The sequence below is a fragment of the Anser cygnoides genome, chromosome 4 (genome assembly GCF_040182565.1).
Source record: "Anser cygnoides isolate HZ-2024a breed goose chromosome 4, Taihu_goose_T2T_genome, whole genome shotgun sequence".
Classification (NCBI taxonomy): Eukaryota; Metazoa; Chordata; class Aves; order Anseriformes; family Anatidae; genus Anser; species Anser cygnoides.
This window is the reverse complement of record NC_089876.1, coordinates 47,779,546-47,804,318: the sequence shown is the minus strand read 5'-3', so window position 1 is coordinate 47,804,318 and position 24,773 is coordinate 47,779,546. Positions and strand designations below refer to the sequence as shown.

Below are 24,773 nucleotides of genomic sequence, written 5' to 3'. Positions count from 1 at the left end.
TGCAGCGAAAGCCACCCCAAGGATGAAGGGACGAGCATCAGCAGGGGAGAACCTGGGTCTCTGCCTCTAGTGACGACCACAGCAGTGGGTGCAAGCTCCCAGAACCTCAGTTGCAACACCTCTTTGTAGGGCTGGGACAATAAATCCTCCCCTGTGCTACTCCACATCCCCCAGCTCAAGGAGATGGGGAACGGTGCCAGGCCTCTCGCCCACCAGAGCAGAAACGGGCAACTGCTGCCAGAAATGCTTGGGCCTGCTGGGACACCCACCTCCGCCAGGCCAGGCGAGCGAGCCTGTCCTCCTGCAGCCACGCCGAGTGGGCATAGCTGCTGGTGACGCCAGCTCGGCAGCCCTGGGGACGCTCAGCCCACCAAAGGTGCTGTGAAGAGCACACAGTAAGCCCTACGCCGAGCCCTGACAAACACAGCAAGGCTGACCCCACAGTGGGATGGGGCAGAGGAAGCAAAGGTGCAACCAGAACGTGACCGTGGTGACGAGGACGTGCCACCCTGCACCTGTCCCACAAATAGCTTACAGCAAAGAAAATATGTGGAAAGGGCAAACAGGGTGACTCAGGGACTAGCACAAGCAACAGGCGTTGCCTGAGACTGGAAGGGAAAAGAGCAAATGCTGGAAAGCAACGCCCCATCCGCCACCGCAAAGACCAGTCTCGCCAGTCCAGGTCCCTCCCTGCAGGAGGTAAGCCCAGTGGGACCAGCCCCACTCACTGGCAGGGTCGTGGGGAGCACTGCCCTTTCCTCTTCCCTCAGCTCTCCAGCACAACGCTGTGCAGGTCTCACCAACCCTGCAGGAGAAGCTAGGACAGCTGAACAGACGCTCACTGTTCTCACAGACCCTATAAACCCTCACGAAATGTGCCAAGAATATTCCCTGGATCCAGGATGGAAACTGGGGACACACCAGGCAGACTTGGCCAAGACGCCCGGCACAAATCAAGTACAGCAATAACTTCAGCCTCCGTACCTCCAATTCCCAATGCATGTCCATGAAGCCACAAGGCTGCCTGGAGAGGGAGCAGGTGTGGCTGGGACTTCTCCAAGTCTCTTCTTGGGAAAATGCTGAACATCCCAAGTTTATGTAGCGTTCACACCAGGACAGAAATCCACACTGAAAGCTTGTAACTGCCCATGATTTTCCCCCTCCCTCCCTCCATAACCAAGCACACTAGTGAACTGTGCAAGATACTATTTTATACCACGATTCTTGTTTGTCCCTTTGCAAACTGAAGCATTTCTTCGGTTTACTGAGAACTTTCACAGGAGAGTCTCAGAAAAATGGTAACAGTTTCACAGAGATCGGCAAAACTCAAGACCCTGCTTAAAAAGAATTCCTGGCACAAGGCAATAAACTAGAAATTATTTTGCTCAAGACAATTAGATGTCTTTATAGCTATCCATTCAAGCAGCCTTTCCAGTTTTACTCTAGTAGAATTACAGTAATTTTGGTACAAAGAAATTTGTAGTGGAATTAATTATTTCATCTTCTCTTTTACTGTAGGGGGAAGATGATTTTTAATTGAGCCCAAATCCACTTGTATGCTGTGGATTGCTCATTAAGCTATAGATGTCTCCTGATGGCAGCAATTATTCCTGGTAACCTTAATGAGCTTGTTACATTCCTTTGTTATTGTTATGAAAAGTTATATGAGATACTTTGCCTAATACTACCCAGCTCCTGGGGGAATTACTTCTTGATCTGTTCTGGTTTGATTAAAGAGAATGATTGTTTTCTTTCTCAGCAGTATTTCTCAAGTTGTTTGTGGCTCATTGCCCTTGTCTGTTGCTGGCACTTTAACCACTCTAACAGAGTTTTTCATAGAGTTCTTTTCCAAACATTTCTAATTTTTGTTGTTCTCCCTGAACTCTCCAGTGTCTTTGCTGGGATTATTGTGTTTGTTCTCTCTCTCAGCAATTTATTCAGCCTGGAACACAACACATTGCTTAGAACAAGAACTCGGTGCTGATCAGAACTCTGTGGGGTTTTTTTTTGTTGGTGTTACAGTTTGTTGCAAATCTAAGAAAAGCATCTCCTTGTACTGGTGCTTGAGGGAAAAAGCTTCGCTTCAGTGCAGGGAACATACAGATACCATTACAGCGATGGAGTTAACAGAACAAATTGGGTATGCTAACCAAGGGCAGCTTTGAGCATCCTCTGTTCTTTCCAGTGCCTTTGCACCTCCAAAATTCAATGGACACACAGTAAAACGAACAATATTATCCAGGGAATAAAGAACTTCATTGCATTTCAAACCAAATGATCAATTGTTTTTTTTTCCCCCATGTTTATTGTGTATGCACTCCCAGTCTATTCCTCCTGAAGTCTCCTGCCATGGACAACAGGTGCACAGAAAGCATGTCAGTGGTTATGCCTACTTCTCATGGCTTTGCACTGGTTTCAGGAGCAAAGTTCGTATGAACATGTGAACTTTCCTTCAGAATCACAAGCAATTACCATTAAACTCCACAGTCACAGAGTCCCATCCTGCAAGACACATCATGGAAGGCGGCCAAAGACTCTTGGCGCTACGTCCTGATAAAGCCATTAAAACACCACGGTTTTGAAAGCATTCAGCGACGATCTCATTTTTCTGACACTGAAACCAAAGAAAGGCTTAGAAGCACCCTCCACGTGAGCAGCTAAAGCAGTAGCTTCCAAATAACCCACCCAATCACCCCCTCTGAACTAATGCTAATACACTCTATTTGCTGTGCTTTAATGTATCTTTCAACAAAAGTTCTGCAGGAACTGTTGATTTATTGAAATGAACTTTTTATGGAAAGAGGTCTTGAAATACCTCCTCAGAAACATCCTAGGATGGCATTTCTGACCAAAATGAGCATGTCAGAGGAGCTGGTCCAATAGCTCAGCAACACAATGCGACTGGCAGAGCCAGAACTGTGTGGGCTCTCAGGTTGCTGAGTAGCCTTGCATGCATTGCATCAGCTATTGCACAGTGCCTTTGCTGCTCTGCCTTCAAATAAAAACAAAGCTGAGCGCTTCAGCATTTTGTTGTCTAACAGTTCTTGTCTTCCTGTCAGGCTGAGTTCAAAGGGCGAGAGGAAAACAGGTGAAACAGCAAAGAGTAAGGAATTTGCTGAAGTTTGCAAACTCCTCAGAACAGTGACTGGACCTTGGTGGTCTCACCTCCCACACAGAGCAGGACTGTCACTGCCACTAGAGCAGGCAGCGCTACAAACACCCCCGAGCACGGAGATGCGCCCACCCCTTAGGACAACCCATCCTCATGCAGCACCCTCCCAGAGAAGCCGCTCCTCCTCCTGCTCCACCTGAGCCTCCCAAGCTGCAATCCATCTGTGACTGCTGCTGCTTGCTGCCAAGCCTGCAGCCACCGCAGAGGTTCTGCTTCTGTCCTCTTCGTAACTCTCCTTCAAGCAGCAGGGAGAGGCTTCTGCTGGATGCCCCTTTGGTCTCTTTCTCCACTTAACAAGCCCTCTTGCAGAAGACATGCCACAATTCCCTTGCTGTCCCCTTTCTTTGACACCTGAAGAGTGAAGACACCCAGACATGGTCTGCAATACCAGAACAAAAAGCTCTATGGGGATGGGCAGTAGAGACAGCTAGCATTCAGCCCCGAACAGGGTCACAGCCCTTCCTTGGTTGCCTTTCCCACTCCAAAGATTTGGTCCCATAATATTAATTAACACAATGCTGTTCTGTTTTGGAGAGTGGTGTGAACTCGCTCTCAAAGCAACATTTGTTCCAATTCAAGAACTAGCATTTTAAACAAGGGCAATTAAGTGCACTGAAAATGCTATTGCAACGTGAAGGCTACAAATCCAAACACAAGATATCGGGAGTCACTGGCAAGAAAAGCTCCTGGAAGAAGTGCCCACTCACCCACACTGCACAAGTGTAATATCATCCGACTGATAGTCTGCATTTTGAAGCCAGATAAGCAAGCCACAGTTCATCCTTTTTTTTTTGCGCCACAAATTTACACCCACAAAGAACTATGTCAGCAGTAAGAGTGGCACCACATGGAAAATACCTGATCTGCATCAACAAGTAGGTTCCTAGCGTTAGTTTGGCACAGACGCAATTATTTACAGGTATAATTATGCAGCTACAAATGCTAAAACACACCTAGTTTATACCACAAAATGCAAACTCCAGAAGAAACATGTGCAGTACGTGGTCACGGATACTTCTAAGAACCTAACACTTTTTTTCTTGAAAAAATTTGGGTTTTAAATTTATAGCCTTCACCTGACAATAACAGTGTCCTGAATGTTTTGCTTCTCAAAATGCACTGAATGCTCAGACTTCAGTAAAAAAAAATTTATTTTCAATATAAAAGTGCCAAAATATCCACCAACATTGTAATCTATTCAACAACCAACTTACTCTAGTAATCAAAATTGCAAGCATCTTTATTCACATTTTCAAATCAAATTCCTTTCACACATTTCCACAGTAACCCGAGTCCCTTGAAAGTGGGAAATTTGCATTTCGGTTGGCTGCTGTAGTCCATATGTCCAAGTTCATGTAGGCACGGAACGGGTTAAACCTCGGATAGTATTCCTGCTTACACATAACTGCCTGGTTCTCAACATGGGTCGAGTGCTGGGTTGTGGCACTGACAGGACAGCAGCTTTCATAAACATCGCTCTGAGGTGCCCAGATGGAACCAAAAAGTCCAGACATTGGAGACAAGCTTCGGGTGCTCGAGAGGTAGGGCTGTAGAGCAAGATAAAATCATCATGGGAAACTGCAAAATGGTCTGTTTGCCAAAGAATGCATGGAAATGTACTAAATGGGAGGAATCGGCACTTAGGCAGAGAACTTGGAAAACACACAAGTAGAAAATTACCCAAATTTGCAAGGCAATATGGTTGCCCAAAAGATTACAGCAGCATTAGTGTGCATATGGAAAGGCACTTCATGAAATGAATCTGCATGAGCTCCTCTCTACATGGCACCAATATCACTGTAACAGGAATACAATACTCAGTTCTGGCTGGGTTGTTAAGAAATTTAAGGAATAAATGGATGTCACGTGAAGAGCACCATGCATGGTTTCGGGAGTTAAAATTAAAAGGACAACTAAATTAAAGGGTTGAAGTATGTGTCAGTACTGAAAGATTATGCACACCAGAAGCAAAGAGGGATATTCAGCATGGAAAAGAGAATATAACTGGGAGCTGGGGAATTCAGTTAGAAAAAATTTCGAAAGCTTATAAAGAACCTCCTGGAGAGCAAGATGTGTTAGCCTGTGAGGAAGTCTCTTGGAGAAGGTCATGGAAGTCTTGGGACTTTTAAATCTGAATGAAACACTGAAAAGTATTGTGGGGGAAAAGCTCAACAGGGAAATGAACTGAATTATCTAATGTATTTTCCAATCTCTACCTTCTGTATTTCCTGGCATTCTTGAATAAAATATGGCATAAAGCTACATTTAATTCAGGAAACAGAATTCTACCCGTTTTGCCACTTTTTAAATACAGTTGAATTTTTGTTTTTGCAGTTAGAAATATTTCTTGCTTTATTCGGTTAATTTTCTTCAAAACAAACATACTGTGAGTACAATTTTTTGTTCTAATATGTAAGATTTTTGAAATATGAGCAGAAGAGAAGGTGGTTGCAATTAAAGACCACCTTGAACTGAAGTCAGCCATACATTGCACTATGGGATGACATAAGCATGGCTAGTCCAGAGCATAACAGGTCAAAGTCAGCATTCAGAAATCTGCACAAATCCAGCTTAAATCACTTGGATTTCCTAGCAAAAAAAAGACTGTCAAAGTCACTGAGAGCAGCTGTCCATTCAGCCCCACCATTTTCAAATCTCTCTGGGTTTTGCTGTCAGCACTTTTTGTATTTTATCCTCATCTGGAAAGGTTGATTTTGATAGGGAAAAGTCTCAGTAGACTACATAAGTCCAAAATGTTTTTCCATATGTAAGATGATTTGCATCAATTTTTAGGCAAAAAAAAGATCTATCTTGCCATTTAATAGACAAAGCTGAGTAACAACCCTGACCAACAACTGGGAAGAAGCCATGCTACCGACACCAGCACCAAACGCATACATCAGGCTACTTAAAGGAATCACGAGGAACATGCAAGCGATAGGTAAGGCAAAGACGGGCATGGACTGGAAAGGTTTTTGAAGAGGTGCACACAAAGGCAGCCTGGCAGTGACAATACTCACTGTGGAGTTGACATAACTGGCGGGCTCCCAGGCAGGCGGCATGTTGGGAGGCGCATTCCAGGTGGAGGGGCAGCTCTGGTCAATGAAGGCTGTGTTCTGCACTGCGGCCGTACCCGGGAAGCCACTGGGGTAGTTCATATTTTCTACAGTTTATAAAACGAGGAAGACAAAATAAGGCTTTTGCAATGTAAACACTGCTAACGTTTCTGTGGAGGAATGTTGAATCTTCTTGGAGCGAGACATGCTGGAACCAACCTAAGCTTTTGGTGACTTAAGGCAGCTTCCAGGCAATGCAGCAGCGAAGCGTAACAACTTCTGTTAACAAGGCTACCATTTTGTACCAGGCACCCACTAACAAATTGCTATCAGGAGGACGGGGTAAAGAGTAGGCAATCTCTTTAATGGAGAAAGGAGTCTTTATTAGCTGCAGAACGTGCATGGCAGAGCACTACCCTGGCTTCACTGCCAACATGCCTCAGCTCTAAGCACCCGAGGGAACACCGTGCTGCCTGTGATACTGTAGCTTGACTTTTAATTATTGCTTAGGTAATGCTAAAGAATTTTAGGTTCTTGCCAGTGTGCGTCCCAAGCCAAGAAACTCTAGCCTGGAAAGGTAATTGGTCACAAGAGGCCTTCTGTTTCACACACTGGAAGGCAGAAGCCTGCCAGAAGAGAAACAAAGAAAATTGTGCAAAAAGAATTGTGTAATATTGCGGTCACAAGCATTTCTCTCTATTCTGTCTCAGAGCAAGTACTGTATGCTGGATTTTCAGGCTTAAGTCTATACAAAGTGTTCTCATCTACCACACGCAGATTGTGATTTTTTTCTATAGAACACCCGGTCAGCTGGAAAGTGCAAAGTTTGGTCAAGCAATGAATGTCCAGATGCTTATAGCCAAACTCCGCTTTTTTGTTTTAAAGAAGAAAGTGAGAGAGAAAAATATGCTCAGTGATAACTTGAGTTTTATTTCATCTCACCTTCTGGGAAAGCACCGTATTCGTTCATCTCTAATGGACAATACATGTTGGAAAATTGGCTGTCACAAGTTGCGTTCCAGTCAATGAAGCTGTCCCAAGAAAAAGGAAAAATTTGCTGTTAGAAGCAGTTTGCAGAACTTCTGAAAATTATTTAGACATACTTATTTACTGTAAAGCTATTGGGTGTAAAATGCCTGTAACTCATGATTAGGCTTTTCACATTCCACTTGCCATACAAATCCTGCCACTAACCGCTCTCTGCCAGTACGTAATCAGAGCGATTACCTTGCTGATCTCTTTTTCACCCCCTGGGAGGATGAACAATTTGTAATGACAGCTACCAGAGTTCTGCAACACCTAGTGGGGCTCAACTTCTTCCTCCATAAAAAGAAAGTAATTCTATTTCTTTTCGACAGCCACATCAGTAGTAGATAGAAAGTGAAATGATTTGAAATAAGAGAAAATGTAATGCATTCTCTAGCATTTCTATGGATAGCACTCAATATGGGCATTTCTCCTGTCCCCACCACAAGCATGAGAGCCCTATTTGGCAATGTTTCCTAAACTACACATGCTTAGTGAAGGGATTATACATATTTTCATTAAAATAATTCAAGTATTTCAAGAAGATTTTCAAGAGCAATTCTTAAAGATCTGACTTAAGAGAGCCAGACAAACTGCTGGCCATTATTCCAAATCATCAGGACTGCAGTTTGTTGACACACCAGTTTACAGTTGAGGTTAGCAGCCTGGTTAGAAACACAAGATCGTCACTTGGGGATTTCTGTGTTACCACTCTGTCATTTCGGATGACAGGACATGACCTGAAGAACTGACAGCACTGCACTGCCAGAGTATTTCTTCTCCCTAGTTTGTCGTGAATTTTGCATTAGTAAAATTTACAGTGCAGAAAGTCTCAAGTACAAGAAGGACTCGAGTTCACTGCTGTTGGGAGATCTACTCAAATCTATACAGAGCCTGACCAAATAGCCCAACCAACTTTTTTTCATATACCATCTTCACACTGGGCTATTTTATTTTATTTAACAATGTCTGTTTATGCCATATAACATGAGTACTACTTCATAACACTCCCTCTGATATACAGAAACCATGTGTTTAACAAGAGGAAAGCAAACCTAAAAGGCAGGCCCTCTGCCTGGTCATGCAAAAGAACTGGAAGAAATTAAAAATTTTTCAGCAAGTATTTAATTAAATTTGAAAAGAAGTTCTGGAATATCTACACACGAATAGGAACACCAGTGAATTTGTCTGAGCAAAATTAATCATGATGTACTAAAGGAGAAGTATAAAAAACAGGAGATAGTTAAAATCAACTTTGTGCTGTTGCTTCTATCATCTGCCTTACAAATATTATAAAGTAGGCTTAAGTGCAGTGGTCTGTATCACAGAAACCTGAACAAAATGTTAGCCATACTGTTGACATGAGACATAACTTGCCTGTTGTGGACCGAGGGCGTTTCTTGGATCATGCACGGTATATTATTCTCAAGGTTGTAGTTTAGGCTGTTTGTCAGGCAGACTGGCTGGGCAGGCCACAAGTCTCCTGCTGGGTAAAGACCTAAACAGGGGAACGAGAATGAAATGGAAAACAAGAAGGAAGCTTGCACAAGCTCTGAGAATCAAATGTCATTTGTGATATTCAGATCTAGGCAAAAGAGAATCCAGAGATGCCAATGAACCTACTTATGTAAAAAAGGCCAATCTTTAAACAAATCTCAAAATTTCTATTTGTTAAAAAAAATAGAAGAAAGGACCTGAATCAAGAATTTGAAATTCCACAAAACAGGGCAAGAAACTCCTATGGAGAATTCTCAAGCCACTGATCATTGGTGACAACACAGCACCCTTCCTCATGGCAGGACAGGCTGGCGGACATGATCCCCACCAGCCTCTCCTTCACCCCCACCCTTCATTCGGTAATCAGGTCTGAAGTCCAGCCACAGAAATGCAGCACGAACAGTCACGTTTTTAATGCATGGACAGTGCTGCCAGAGCTATCCATGAGCGAATACTAGGTGAACTTGCTATGGCTGCATTTAGCCTGTAGAGCAGATATTCACCCTGGTACTGTCTACAGTCTGAACACCTAACTGCCCAAAGACACGTTGCTCCTATCAACTACGAAAACATAGCTGGATAAAGGAAAAAGATCCAAATTAGCAGTCTTTATAAGACAATGGTTGCAAAGTTAGCTCAATTTCATTATTTCACATGATAGCAATTCGTAATATCTACCACAGAAGCTTAAACAGCCTTTGTAACTTGCCAGACACGTTAATCCTACAGCAAAAGGCACAGCTGCAGGCAGGCAGCTCTGCTGCTTAAAGAGCTGCGAGTTTAAACAGTTTTCAAACTCCACCTCACCATATAGAGCCTTTTGCTGTTACGAACTCCAGTGAACAAGTCAGTATTGAATAAAAATAAAACAGAAACAATAAAAACTCGAAGAGTTTTAAAAGCCTGATCCAGTCTTCTTCATTATTCCTTTCAAAAAGGGCAAGTCCTTACTGTGGACATTTGGAGAGAAAAATGGTCAAATTTGCTTTGATGCTGAACTTCATTTTAACGTAAGGATCAGTGTTATCTCCCAACCACGGTACTTTTAGACATAAATCTATGTAAAGCAAGAGAAGAAAAAACAAAGAATACCTAAAACATAAGCTGAAAGCTAAATGCTGTCTTAACACAGAAGATTCAAAAGAACATCAAAGCTGTAAGACTGTTTGCTAACTTTGATCTTAACTTGCTTAGAAGTCATTCAAATTCTAACAACATCTCTATGAATTTTGTGTTTACATGCGTTATTAGCAACATCATTGAAACTGCTTGACAAATATTGTGTAAAGCCAGCCTAAGTTGTTAACTAAGTAACTGACCTTTATTCTTGTCAGGATCTGCAGCTATGTCAGTGAAATTGGGACATAAGGTTTCAGGATACTGGGGAATGCTGTTCATGTCTCTGCTAAATGAAAAGAAAATTTCATTTCTTAAATCAAGGCACTCATGTTTCATAATTCAAAGTATTTCACAGGAAAGATACAAAGATGTAAAAAAATATTCTAGTGAATATCACGGTTGCTATTGCTTTCCCAGTTTCTTTCCTGATTTTCCTTAAATTACCACTGAGCAATTTTTCAAAATTAAAAGCCAACCACTAATTACAAACGCAAAACAAATACATCTTAATTATCCCACTTTTATTATTCAAGTATCAACCTATTGCAAATTAATTCAACACCTCTCCTCTTGAAATTGGAAACAAAGCTATATTCCATTAAGATGAGTAGGATCTCACATGATGTTTCAATGCTCCCAACAACTTTCAGACAAGTATACTTAAATGTGCATGAAGACACAGACACATATGAAGACCAATTTCGTATTCATTGAATGCCAAAGAAACTGGTTAATATGAGTGGAAAGAGCATTTTTAAGAACCAGAACCCCAGAGGAAAAGGATTAAATTATTTCTGCTAGTGAAAACAGACAATCATGAATGAGAAGTGAAGTGAGGATTCATAGTAATAAAAACCGTAGCTGCTATCTCTACAACAGCAAAGAAGTAGAAAGGAATGAGGGGTAGGGGGAAATCAATTTTCATGCTGTATATCCTAGAACATTAATTTCATTAAAAGAATAACATCAACTTGAAAGTCTCACTTCTACTTTTCTTTAAAACGATTATTACTTTAATAAAACTAAGTGCCAAAGGAAATGCAGTAAGTTGCTAAGATCTGGAATAAATTAGAGGGGAAAAAATCACTTCCTTTTCTCCCCAATTTCATTTTACATTTGGAAGTATTTATCATATTACCCCAGCACAATCCATTTTCTGTCACAATTGTACAGATCTTCTCACATACTGAACATGATTCTTCTTTTTCAACTAGAAAGCCCAATTAGAGGATCACAAAATATCGTAAGACAACAGATAGGTATGATTTATCAAAATGAGACAAGTTTTCAAGTTGGTGGAGTTTCTTTAATGTCTTACAGGTGTAGATTCAAATTTATTTATTTTTTTACCTGGTATTGCAGATGTTATGAGACAGATTTAAAGTGATAGGAGTTTCAGATGGAAAATCATTTTGTGAAATATTCTCTCCTAAAGAAAAGAATGACTGTGAAAAATCAAAGATCCTAAAAAAAGAAGTATGCACAGAATATTCATTCGCACAGATGGACTCAATGGTTTTAACCAATTTTTCTTTCAGACTGGAGTATCATTAGCTGCAAAGTGTGCTATTTCCCCATGGTCTTAAACGTATTTTGTGACTTATAAGTGATTACCACAATTTTAATGGAGAGATTCCTTGTTACTATCAAATTCATTTTGTATCTGAAATGACTTTTAAGAGGCAATACTATTTGAAAGTAAAGTCATGTGCCCACAAATCATTATCCATTACATCACAGGTTCAGACCCATCAAATAGAAACTTAATAACGTCAAGTTTTGAAATTTTATACACACACACAAATATACATATAAATGTATGCTCATTTTTAAGATTATTCAAAATAACTTCTTTCAGGTACTCAAAGCGATTTTTACTTGTGCCACTTCAGCACTTTAAATTTACTTCTATCACTACAGCAATCTGGCTAGTAATGGCAGTGACAGAATCTTGGGCGTTCAACTACGTAAATGGTATTCAGGCATTCAAAAAGATGCAGTGATGAACCACAGTTGCCACTTCTCACACCCCTGAAGTGCCTTCACTTCTACCCTGAAGTAGCTCAGGCCTCCTGGCTACTTCTACTTCAAATACGCCTATCCAATCCCAGCACCCTGAGATCCATTCTTAACTGCTTTCACACATTTCTCATTTGTGAACTTTCTTAAATAGCTCCAACAAGAAGATTGTATTTTTATGAGATTAATGTGATGTAACAAAGTCAAAGACTTAAATTGCTTTGACTAGTGACTCTCAGTTCCACGGAAACCGATTGGGCAGCTCCTCAGCGCAGAGGACACCTCCTCTGTATCGTTCTAACACTCTCTGTAGCCTGGACAGTTCATCCTCATCTCCACAAAACTTGTGGTACTTCCCTCCCCCAATACCAAGTATCTGTCCTACTGTTTCTGAGAGGTACTTTCCCCTATAAAAGGCAAGTTACATACTCCATGCCGTGGCAGCCCTTTCCATTCAGAAGGAAGACAAACTCTCCCCACTATTGTGCAGAGGTGATATTTGCAGAACTTACTGGATGGAAGAAAATGCCTGGCAGTAATCATGGGCTTTTTATCTCCGTCAGAACTGCTGGTACTGCTCCAGCTACCCCAGCTCCCACGACTGGCACGAACACTTCCTGATGAACTTCCACAATCTGAGCTTGAATCAGAACAGAATTTCTCCAAACACTTCTTTTTAGACCGTTGATAAAAGCTTTCTAAAGAAGTTTTGTTAAAAAAAAAGTCTTTCAGTTAAAGTGAAAAGTTACTGAGAAGGGAACTTACATTATTTTTCTAAATTTCCTGATAGCAGGACAGAAAACAGTATCTACTGACAGCCTCACCAAGATAAACACGCCAGGCCCTACAACACAAGGAGCTTATGACCTGAATGACATCCCCAGTACAACGAACACAAGTCAGGGCACAGCACAGTTACAGGCAATAGTTATGAAATAGGAAGCAATACTGCTCATTGAAATACACGGCTATTATTTTCAACAGGAAACATTCTGACTCTGGGAACATGCACACTAAAAGCAATGACAGTAGTAATAAGCAATGAATCTGTAAGTGATAGATTCTCCTTCCTTAGCATCTCGTCAGGGAGGCAATCTTACAGGCCTTACAATCTTACACCTCCTTCGGCCTGCTTATTCTAGAGGTAGCCTCAGCATTAAAGCTGCTTCAGTTAGTACCAGCAGAACCTGGACACACAAGCCAACTGTCAGTCCTTCACCCAGGAACAATCTGTTATGCCTTCAGACTGACATCTGCTGATTTGTGCCGAGAACCACCCCGTGAAGGAAGCACATGGAGCCCTTCAGAAACGAGCACGTATTATCACTGCCAGCACTGGTCCCCCTGCCAGCCCTGCCATCTCGGTGTCAGGGTTTGAAGCCAAGAGGGGCAAAAAGGTCTTAGGAAAGGAAAACAATCCTATTGCCACAAAAATATCTTACATTTCTTCAGTTTGACAATTAAGATTGCATACCTGTTTCTCCCTGTATAGACAAGCTCCCAGATTTCTGGTCTGCTTTGCAATTTTCCCCATCACCCTGAGGACACCAGGCTCTTATTCCAATATTTGCTCTCAGATCCGGTCTTTCATATTCATTGCACATATGCTTCAACTCACTCTGCTCAGGGACCCTAATACAACCACACCCAAAGAAACACATTTGCACGTCACATTTCAGTCACACTTGTTCAGGTATTAAACACTTTAACTCAAAACGCTACCAAGTCAGAATGCAGGGCAAGGAAAAGGCCGCGGACTTTTATTCCCCACCTTTACAGAAACTTTAAAAAAACCCCATCTGTTAAGGGTTTCCCAAAATGCTATATCCCATCATACGGACTGCTACTTCTCAGCGGGAGGAGCAAGACTGCGTGCGTATGTTTAACTCCGTTCTCTAATGCACTTGCAGAAGGCATTCATACGTTACAGTAATAAACACAGTCTAGCACTGTATGGAGATCTAGGTTCACAGGAAAAATGTGCCCTACATCTATTTCATTGGCATAATTATAACCAGAATAATCTGGTTGTAAGATCTGAAGTAATCTCAAGGTTTTGCTAGTAAAATTGAAATATCTGGATCCAATCAGAGTATTAAGGGAGAAGGAATAAAATCCAGCTGTCAAGTTTCTACAGGAAGGATATGGCTACATCTTAACTCAGAAAGGAGCAACTACTGAATCAGTTGAAGGAACAGAAAATTTCAGTAATTCCAGTTTTATCCGTCCTACCTGCAAATGTCTGCGTGCTGCAAAGAATTACACATAAGCAGACTTCCCGCAATGAATATTAATTGGGTTATAATGGGTTATAACAACCTTTTCAGATTTTGCAATCTCCTCGTTAAGCCCACTGACCTCAACAGGACCACGCACAATAAAAATGAAGTCAGTGAAGGCTTTGTAGGACTGTGACCTTAATTCAAAGGACTGTGGGAGGAAGAGAGGGATTTTCTCCTAATAAGCTTTTCTGTTCTAGCACTAATTTACTATTTGTATTTTTAACAACACTCAAAATAGCTTAAAATTATAAAAATACGAAAAAACATTTAATATAGTAGTTTACAGTTGACTTCAGAAATGCATTTAAATGAACCTCAGGGAAAAAAAAAAAAGCAACTTCCCAAGGCGATCTCAAAATACTTTTGAGCTTAGTGCTGTTCTAACTTGTTAATGCTTATCTATGAAGCCCCAGTGATATTACACATCTGCTTCCCTGAGGTAGATAAATTTTAATCATTATGGCAAAAATGAAAGTAACTTTATCTCGTCTTCCTCTTTCAAAACTACCAGAAGACAATATCCCCTAAGCTAGTCAATACAGCAAATGATTTTCCTGACAGTGGAATAGTTTTAACAATTTGGTCTTCCTCTTTTCACTGAAAAGAAAACACGACTGGATCTTACCCACACAACACAATAACGGAAAGCAAGTTAACCATCCAAACCTCAGAGACAGCAAATTCCAGACCGTAGCAAAGAGCAACCACTGCTACGCAGAATGGGGTGCGTCTATATACATACAGATTTACAAATGGATAAATATTTCTTTTGCTGGCGATATTTAGTAGTGCACATTCTTAACAATAAGCCAGGACTACAGAGTGTTTATTTAACAAGATAAAACAATCTGCCTAATGTACTATGCAAAACTCAGCAAAAGCCTGTGGAAACGTTACAGCAGCTCTGGATTTCTTCATGACTTGGTGAGGCAATACATACCTTGTAGATATATTAACATTCTTTTTCTTATTCTTTCTAGATGTTCTATTTCTATTCCAATTTATGTTTGATACATTCCCTTCCTTCTTCTCCTGAGGTTTCTTCTTCCTAAATGCATCTTCTTGCTGAAGGTTTAAAAAAGAAAAAAAAGCTGAGAATACATACTGAGGTAACTTCATTTTATACAGTAAAATGAACTCTTATCAGATTTTCTTGCTAAATTTCACTGGACAAAACAACTCAACCCCAATTGTATAGTTACTATATGATTTACTGTCTCTCCACAGCACTTCCTCTTTCCAACACCATCCACTTGATCAGTCTTTCCAAGACTCTGTCCTTCAAGACACCAAGAGATGATGAGAGAGACATTTTTGAATTCCCAATGTTAGTATTTCACCCCTCACACCATCTAGCCCTGACTTCCAGGGGAAAAAAAAACATACAGGGAGAAAAAGGAAGGCAGTCAATAAAATCCCCAATGTGCTAAAAACAAAAAACATCTGCCAAATTTATGATCAGTTTGTGTGCAAGTTCAGCAGCAATAAATCCTCCCTTTCCTCAGCAGCTGGGGGGGGCATTCATTTGAATTACATCTGAGGAAATTATGGGGTAACTTAACCAACAAAGAACAGTGACTAAGAAATTCAGGAAACAAAAACTGAGCACCATCAGGCACACACAAAAAGGAGTCTGTAACAATTCCTAAAACAAGACTGTACCCCATCTTTTCTCATACATATTCCTCGAGCACTGTATGGAAATCATCATTACACTTTGTCGTCATGCAACTCCTTTCCAGTAGACAGAACACACACAAACCAAATTCTTGGATTCTTATTATTAATTCTTAATTACCAGATGAAATTCTTTAAGCGTTTTACACTGCCCGTAACACATGCAATGCATTGTGTTTATTATGTGCTCCAAAATCAAGGATGCAGAACGATCCTTCTCAGCAGCTTCACAATCTGTTATAGGGCTTCTGCCTGCTCTGTTCTTAAATGCAAATTTCTTACACAACGTCCTATATTTGGAGATCGGGTCTGTGAAGGAAGGGAAATACACCCATCTAGACCACTTCCTCTCTAGGATTTGCTCCCACATCATTGTCATGGCTAACAACTGGCATTAGATTCCAGCTCTTCTGTGCCTGCTCTGGTAAGGAAGAAAATGGCTGTGATCCAGCCAATATCACAATATAAGGGCTATTTTAATTTTTACCCCAGCTCATCATTCTATACATCATTAGTATGCATGGGATGTGGGACAGCACAACTGCATACTTCCTCATTCATCTGATTTACAGTGTTTTAGACGTGTGTCTCTGTGACTGTACGTAACAGTCCCCACATATACATGAGAATAAGTAACAAGGAGATTATTTTAAATTTAAAAAACAGAAAGATTGCAATACGAACCTCAGAAGAAGTAATCTCCTCTTTTGCACAGCACAGAGTCTCTTCCTTAGGTCCCTTATTAATCTTTTTCTCGGTGGAAGGCTTTAGGTTGATCTGCTTTTTTAAGGTCTCACAGTTTTCTGTTTCATTCCTGAGAGGCACTTGCTGATTATTCCCTACAATTAAAAAGTAACACAAGTTTGCTTGGGAAGTGAATGGGCTCCCAGTCATAACCACATTACTTTCAACCTTCACTTTGGCCTACCTCTTTAAAAAAACCAAACATACGAACAAAAGCAGCAAACTAAAACACATGACTTGGGTTGTTTTCCAAAACACTATGGGACTAACATCTAGGCTGATGATGCTGAAAATTCCAAAATCAATAGCTAATGCTGTGTAAGCATTCTGACAGCAGCTGCAAAAAGTACCTCTGTACCAATTCATGCTCATGGGCACACTACTCTTACACACATAAACTACCCCATCCTTACTCATCTCATCCAAATTTGAGCTACTCCGGTCCCAGCCACGGGCTTTGGAGGGTAGAACTGGAAGCCAGAGAACTTTGGGCTTAAAAACAAACAGAAAAACCCTGCAAACTTGTGCAGAAAACTTCTGAAAAAAGGGTAGAAAGTCATCCTTTCTTTAGGATGGGTGCAGCACTAGAAGTTTCTTTTCTTGAGGGGCATATGAGGAAGTACTCTTGCATAACAAAAGCAAAGAGATGAAGAAAAAATGAGGCGGCCATTCTCAACAGCTGGCTGAGCTGCCCAGCTGAGCCACAATCCTCTGCTGGGATCCTTTTTAGGCTTCATTTATCCTACCAAAGGAAATAATCAAAACCCCAACAGTGCAAAAATATAAATACAACTGCCAACAGACCCTTCAGCAGATTACCTTTAGTGCTTTATCACTGAATACAAAGTATCTGTCAGTACTCTTTAAATGATCTCTCAAAGTGGAATTTGTGCTAATGAAAACAATTCTAGTACCTCCTAACTGGTTTATGTATGAACATGGTATCTGCAGTCTGTACTCCAAGTTACCTTGCTATGTACATAAATACAGGTAAGATGTAATTATGGATTTTTTTTCCATTTGATTTTTTAATTCAAAGCAAAGAAGGAATAATTTTTTGCAGTTTAGGAATGTATGAAGCATCTCAAAGAACTCTGTAAGTAAGAATAAAATTGCCCTGTCTCCACTCCTGAGACAGCACACTGGTACCTGTCGTATCTAAAAGGTAAGGACACAAAGGGTAAGCAACCAGTGCAGGCCAACAGAGACACACTACAGCAGGGCCCCAAATCCCTGTGTTACATACAGTTCATTCACTAAATAAACTGCCATAGACCAGAGACACCATAGCTTCAGCAAATGCCAGTCTTCAGCATGTAACTACTTTGCTGAGCTCCTAAGTAAAACCAAAATTGCAGAAGAAACATCTTCCTAACCTACTTTCCCCCCAAAGTACTCTTGAGATTTTCTTAAAATTTTTAGCTGTGAAGCTATGAGGTAAGATTTCGCAGGCAGGTTAGTTCCACTATTAAAAAAAAAAAAACAGTTCTCCAATTAACGACAGCATGATAATTGGCAGATTCCTGCAAAATACAAAAATATCAGAACACGTTTGCTCTTTTAGGTGTTGTTATCATAGGAATTCTGAATACTTGGTATCAATGGTGCCTGGTGATTCTAAAAACAAGGTGTCAGATTGTCAGTGGACCTGAAACTAACAAACTAGGATGCTTCTGTATACTTGAGAGGGGAAATTTCCATCTTTTAAGCAGATCTATGACAATGATTTTAACCATTAAAATACCACTGTACAGCCTTGAAATCTGTAAACCAAGGCCAACTTATGATTTATGAAACAACTTCTACAGCAAGCCATTTGCTTAGAAGAGATGAAGAGATATATCACAGTGATACATAGGTAATATCACATCTTGTCTCACACAAAAGAAATTCCTGACCACAACGAAGTCAAGGCTACTTCACTCAATTTCACCTGATAGAAATTAAAAATAAAAAAGATACCATTATTTTTCCTAGAAATTTCTTGCAGTTCTGGCTGTTGCAGAGGTGAACGTCTTGACAAGTGACTTTCAGGTAGCTTCTTAGACATCTTCACAGGACAGAACTCCTGTTCTTTGAGCTCAACTAGATTTTCTGAAGCTTTAAGGTTAGTTTCCTTAGGAAACATACATGTTTGAATATCTTCCTTCAGATCACACTCTGAAGAAGTATTTTTAATGAGAACTGTATTTTTCAGTGCAGTTTCTTCTTTACCCAGAAAGTTTTCTGGAAGAGTTAAATTCTTGTTAACGTTTATGCCATTTGCATATTTTAGAGTTACCCAGTTCTCACTGACAATATCAGTGCAAATGTCCTCTTTTGGTGCTGAGATTTGGTTCTCTGCAATCTGATTTTGCTTCTCATCAGTAGCTGTAATGGCATTGCCAGCTGCTGTGTTTGGCTTTTGCTTACTGTAGTAAACTGAACATTTGTGTTTCTTCTGAGAGTGGCTGTAGGTCGCAGGACTTCTCTTGGCTGCATTTTGACTTCGGCTGGACGAAGTGCCTACAGACAGGAAGCCCTTCCCTTTGCCTTTATCTGACGAACTATAGGAATCCATAAATGTCTTACAGCTTCCCCTGGAAAAAAAATAAAGACAAACTGAGTTGCCTTTTTGTTTTTTAAACATCTATGAGGCTGTCGTAAGTTGTTTTATGGGATATTTTTGTAATGAAATGAAGGGGGGCATATTCACAAGCTGAGATTTTGTTAGGTCTTCAACGTATCATACCAGCTAAGCACATTCTGATTTCAGTGGGAGTTGAGAAAGACTAAGTATGTGCTTAGACTTCAAATACACTTACTTGCTTGAACAAATGCCTAACTGACCAACCAAGAGGTCAGGTTTGAGGGCCATTAACATCATTTGCCATTCTTAGCTTTCTAAGGCTGCTGAGTATGGTGTATCCATTAATTTTATCACACAACTTCTATCCTGTGTACTACTGACAACATACAAAATGAATAAACCCTTGAGTTCTTCCACTTCTCTTCTGAAGAGATAAATACATGGTGCAACACTGAAGCTCTCTGAAGGAGGTTGCTTTGAACAAGACCTCTTCTAAACAAGTCCACAGCAATGTCAAAGTACCAACAGACAGAAAGCACTGCTCCATATTAAACAGGTGAAAAAATGCAAATCAAAAGAAGAGGAAATTGTTTTTACTTGTAGGAATCAGAGCTGATTACGTCAACAGAGTTGCTGTTCTGCTGTGATGAAGAACTAGGATTTGGCCTCTGTCTTGATTTCATAAACTCGGCTAGAATATATTGGGCTTGCTGGAAGGCTATCAGAATCACACCGAGCAGGGACAAACTGTCAAAGAAAAACAACAAACATTGGTGTCTACAATTTTCAGGAATGTTCAATGGAAGTTACAAAGCTTGTAAGAAGATGCATTTTTCAAATATTTTGTTAGTAATTTTAAGGAAAACAGCAGATAGGAAAACACAAAGTAAGGAACAGTTCTAATGGTCCCCCTCCCCTTTTTTATTAAACATCATAGCTCCTGCTAGTTGTAGTCTGGCAAAAAATAACTCAGCCTTGAGCTTCATAAAGAAAAAGCTAAAAGAAAAAAAATCCTAGAAAAGAAAACTAACACTTGGTTTAAAAATCAGTTAGAAAGAAATCTCACTCAACACAATGACAACATATCACAGCATGACACATCTACTGAGTACATGATAGTTATATCACTATTTTGTTATTTATTTACAATTGTCTCTTCTGCTACCTAGAGAAAATGCTGACATAAAATGCCATCATTCTTCTGAGATAAAACTGAAGCTGCAAAACGCCTTCTCTTTCTCTCTAGCACATTAATTACACCAAACATTAATCAATCAGAATGAAAAGCTCTGTAATTCATCAAGTCACCTTCTCATATAGAATAAATTTTGTCAGCTGGGAAACAGAATGAAAAACTCCTGATTTTTCAAATGCTTGTAGTATCCTTCTGTTGCATCTAGAGCCATGTTACATGGTTACTCTTACTGTTCAATTGTGCTCTGTTTTCAGCGTCAAAACAACAATGCAAGCAGAACAAGTGCGCATCATGATCTCAATTATGCATGCACTGGCACGTATATGGATCACCACGACATTTGTGTTCACTCCTTGCTAGTCCTGATAGCAGGAATTCAGGGTTCAGTGCGTTGAAAACATCAGAAATCATTTGCCACAAACAGCATTCAACTCACACTCACAGTATGAAAGGTTAATAAGAAAGACAAAAAAATATTAGTAAGAGCAGAACCCTTAACTGTTGTACAAAGGTACAGGCCTCCTAAAACAGTTTACCATGTATGAGCAATGAGTTAGCTAACGTAAGACAACTTTTTCTGGGGTAGCATCTTTATCAGTGTTCCTAACAAGAGCCAACAAAAAGAGAGAGGTTTTTTTTTTAATACATTAAAGAAGGAAGCAAAAGGAAAAGCAGGTCCTTACTCAGGTGTCTGAAATCTCATAAATGTTAGTTTTCCAGAAATACTTTAAGATAAGCCATCAGTCCACTCCATTCTACTGATGACATTCAGGGACGAACAGGTTCCACATGCATCTCTATGGGTGGGGAAGTAAATCTTCTAGCAAGAGGGGTAGCCACTGGCTCTTCCTGTGGGAATACCTAACCTGTCTTCTTTCCAAGCCTAACATGGGAGTTTATCAGCAGGAGGAGCATGAAATGCTTGTCAATTCTACCACAGGCTACTGGATCACACAAGCTCCTGCAGACAGCTGGCAGTACTCCCAAAAGACTTAGATGCAGTAGAGATTTAGGCCCTATCATCACATCTACCACAAGCCAGAAGTGCATGCTGATCTCTCACCGGTGGGTCTCTTTCAACCTAGCCCAGAAGCTCTGAGCACGTTACCTTACGAAGAGGACAGTGAGCCGCCAGAAAGACTCCTCCCAACTGGGTCCTGGCACCACATCTGCACACAGCGGTAACAAATGGTGAGGAAGAGTCACGTTGAGGGTGAAGTGGAACTCCAGATCCGCAGCAGTCACCAGGGTTAGCTCCCGGATTACCCACGAAGATGTAAAATCAGGAGTGAATCTGTCAGGAAAGTAGACAGAGTTGGTGCTATTTTTCCCATTCGCTAGGCTGAATTTCATTTTCTGAACTCATATTAATACAAAAAAAGCATACAGCATGACTTTTGATTTAATAGTACGGAAAAAGACAATGAAATAAGTGATCACTATCTGCTTAAGACTACGCAGGTGCATTAGCACCTGTTTAAGAGGTTAAGACTTTGAGGTCATCCTCGAGCAGTAAGATGTGTGTACACATACACACAACACATTATTGTAACTCATTTTCCTTATTTCAAAGAGGTGCAACAAGATCAACTCGTGTTAACTGAAAGATGCTTATAAAAAGCATAGTTTTCAAGCATAAAGCCAATATTACTTTGGAAAGGGTCAGATTCTAAGATAAGTCTAGAACGAGGCTAAAAAGACAGGGAAAAGCAGAAGAAAACATCAGATTTGGCTCTTCCATTCATTTCCCTTGCCCATTCCGTCATTCTATTTGACTGCCACGTGTGCTGCTAGAAGGTGTGACTTGCCTTTCCAATCAGGAGAGGTGATACTCGTTGTGTTCATAATCACAGTTACTGTAATGTTAACTCTCCTTATGTCCAAATCACGGCTAACTCAACAGGATTTTTTAAAAAAAATCTGATTTAGACATATGTGTAATGTTAGGTAAACATGACTAGATGGCAATCGGGCTACTTGGAACAAAGGAAAGCAGAACAAAGAATGAGAACAGCCGGTGACAGAACACTCCTTATTTATTTTGACTAGTCTTTTGCTTTCATTTATTCTTTCATAAGGCACAGATAAAAGCATGCATATTGCTTTTTAAAAATAACGGGCTATTATAAAGAAACGTTATTATACAATCGATTTAATAGTATTACCCTTACTGAAAAGCATATTGAAGCTTATTTTCAAAGCTCACCAAATTTTGTGTGCGTGTGTGTTACTGGAGTGTCTGTTACTGCAACTAATTATCTCAAATTTCCACTTAAGTTAACTTGTCATCAAATTTGTCAGTGCTTACACAATGCTGATCTCCCGTGATGAGTTCTGAGCCAGAAAGAATTCCTGACAGTCTAACACTTCAAATCCATATCCTTGGCAACTGTAACCATTGATTTTCATTGATGAAATTGTTATAGGGAGAGGCCCAATATTCTCTACTTTGAAGTTCTTTGTGATGGACAAAATTTGCTTGCTGTCTTTCAGTTCTTAAAAGGAAAAAAAAAAAACAATTATTTTAGTGCTTAAAAAGACTCTCATGTTTAGAAAGAAATAGCTGCTTTTAATTTCAAATCAATTAAATATTCAGAAGCAACCAAAAATTTAATACAGACTATTTTGCAGCAGTGTATTTCCAGAACTTGCAACTATTATCAGCCAGTATTTTGAGACATCAGAACCTACACCTCTTACTACCAAATTCTTTAGTTTCTTTACTTCGATATCCTGTTTACTTAACGTTATTGCATGATATCATTACCACTACGGAGTAATGCAGCCAGCTACAAAATCAGAGACCTGTTTCTTCTTACTCACGTCGTCTGCAGTCCATTAGTGTAGCTTCTGGCACCTTGAATCTAAGAGATCCTCCTGTACCTGGCAGTCTTCCCCCTACTTTAAGTAATTCTCTGGCTCCATAGCCTTCTACGTTGACCACATCCAGAACAGTCAAGTTGTTTCTGCCACAAAATAAAAATCAAACCATCAGCCATTAAAACACAAATGAAGTTTGCAACATCGTGGCTTTGCTATCTAGGTGCCAAACCAACACAACAGTGTGTCAGTAACAGAATCACTGGCCACATCTGGAAAGGCTTCCCCTAAATACAGGCAGGATCACCCAAGAACCATTCACCACTGCATTTCACACAATGAAAGAGCTAGTTTTGTTACCATTGCCACTGGATAATAGTGCTACCTGGTAAAAGTAGTTGTTCCTTCCATAAACACTCTTCTCCAGAGATAACCAGTTATAAATTTGACTCACTGGATTCTTAAATCCTATCACTATGAAGTTAAGTTTAAAATAGCAAAGCCACCCAGCAGGAAAAGGCTGTTGATCTGCTGACTGAAGAAGTGCCTTGGTCATACATACAGTATATATTCATACGCATTTTCTAACCCACTGATCCACGCCACAAGGAAAAAAAAAATCTGAAGAAGTTCCAGATTTAATGACCTAGGTAGGCATAAAGTACAAATAACCTTCAAGCAACTTTTATTAAACCAGAGGTGTTCTGACTTGCAAATTTTGACTATTTGACTTTGCTCCAAGATTTGGCAAATTCATTTTCACATTTAGTTGGTTGCTTCTCACAACTGAAACCTGGCTTACCTGATTAAAATAAGTGAAGCTACTCTTTTGTAGTCAACTGGTGTAAAGATTACAGCAACTTTTCTGGTTTCCAGTGGTTGTAAATTTAACCGAAGCAGCTCAGAACTGCATTTCTTGTTGATAAGATCCTCTTGATGTGCATTCTGTTAAACAAAAATGCACTTATTTACTCACAGAAAATGTGTGTTTAAAGATCTTAATAAAAGAAAGCACTACATCTTTTCTTAGCACCACGTAAGATATTTTTGGCAAGGTGCAATAACTCCTAATTAACTTGTTACACTAAAGTCTTTCAATCTGACAACATAAAACATCAGATAACGTTGTTTATTTGAGCAAGTGTTCATATTACTGCACTTATTATTATGAGGAATGTATTACTTCATTTTTTAAAACAGATTTTATTTGTTCAGATGGAAAAGAAATTACACTGTGTCCTTCATATTCAAGAAATGCTGAAACACTTCACCACACAACTAGAACTGACAGTACACTGATTGCACGGGGAAATGTGGCAACCATTATACCATCAGCGTAAGACTTGCAACTTGATTTAAGTGAGAAAGGGACTGCTGGCAAATATGTTGATCGTTTTGAGTCACTGGAAACAAGCCAAATTGAACTCCCTACCATATTAACTGAAGACCACCACTACCAGAAGCTGTGTGAGTCTGGAAATTATGTAAAATATATATACTTCTTAAAAATTTCAATACTGCTGTTTATATTTTCCCCCCAATTAACATAAAAAAAGACAAAGAGAAAGAAAACAATCCTAAAAGTTTCTCTATCAGA

At 40.0% G+C, this 24,773-nt stretch overlaps 1 protein-coding gene across 7 annotated transcripts in view; it reads right to left on the bottom strand.

Annotated features, from left to right (window-relative positions):
• Positions 1–4,394: 4,394 nt before the first annotated feature.
• TMEM131L (transmembrane 131 like) overlaps positions 4,395–24,773 on the bottom strand; it is a 78,785-nt gene continuing 58,406 nt past the window's right edge. For 4 of the 7 annotated variants that reach the window (XM_066996066.1, XM_066996067.1, XM_066996070.1 and 1 more), the window contains 16 exons: positions 23,979–24,121; positions 23,180–23,322; positions 22,665–22,851; positions 21,465–21,650; positions 19,759–19,908; positions 18,555–19,171; positions 16,533–16,687; positions 15,112–15,236; positions 13,364–13,521; positions 12,402–12,587; positions 11,221–11,299; positions 10,071–10,156; positions 8,632–8,752; positions 7,171–7,259; positions 6,193–6,335; positions 4,395–4,719 (listed from right to left, as the gene is read on the bottom strand). In XM_066996066.1, coding sequence (XP_066852167.1) covers positions 4,441–4,719; positions 6,193–6,335; positions 7,171–7,259; positions 8,632–8,752; positions 10,071–10,156; positions 11,221–11,299; positions 12,402–12,587; positions 13,364–13,521; positions 15,112–15,236; positions 16,533–16,687; positions 18,555–19,171; positions 19,759–19,908; positions 21,465–21,650; positions 22,665–22,851; positions 23,180–23,322; positions 23,979–24,121 — 2,847 coding nt within the window. In that variant the 3' untranslated portion in view covers positions 4,395–4,440. Of the gene's footprint in view, positions 4,720–6,192; positions 6,336–7,170; positions 7,260–8,631; positions 8,753–10,070; positions 10,157–11,220; positions 11,300–12,401; positions 12,588–13,363; positions 13,522–15,111; positions 15,237–16,532; positions 16,688–18,554; positions 19,172–19,758; positions 19,909–21,464; positions 21,651–22,664; positions 22,852–23,179; positions 23,323–23,978; positions 24,122–24,773 lie in introns of those variants that run through there. The other 3 variants (XM_066996068.1, XM_066996069.1, XR_010831133.1) reach the window with 2 other exon arrangements.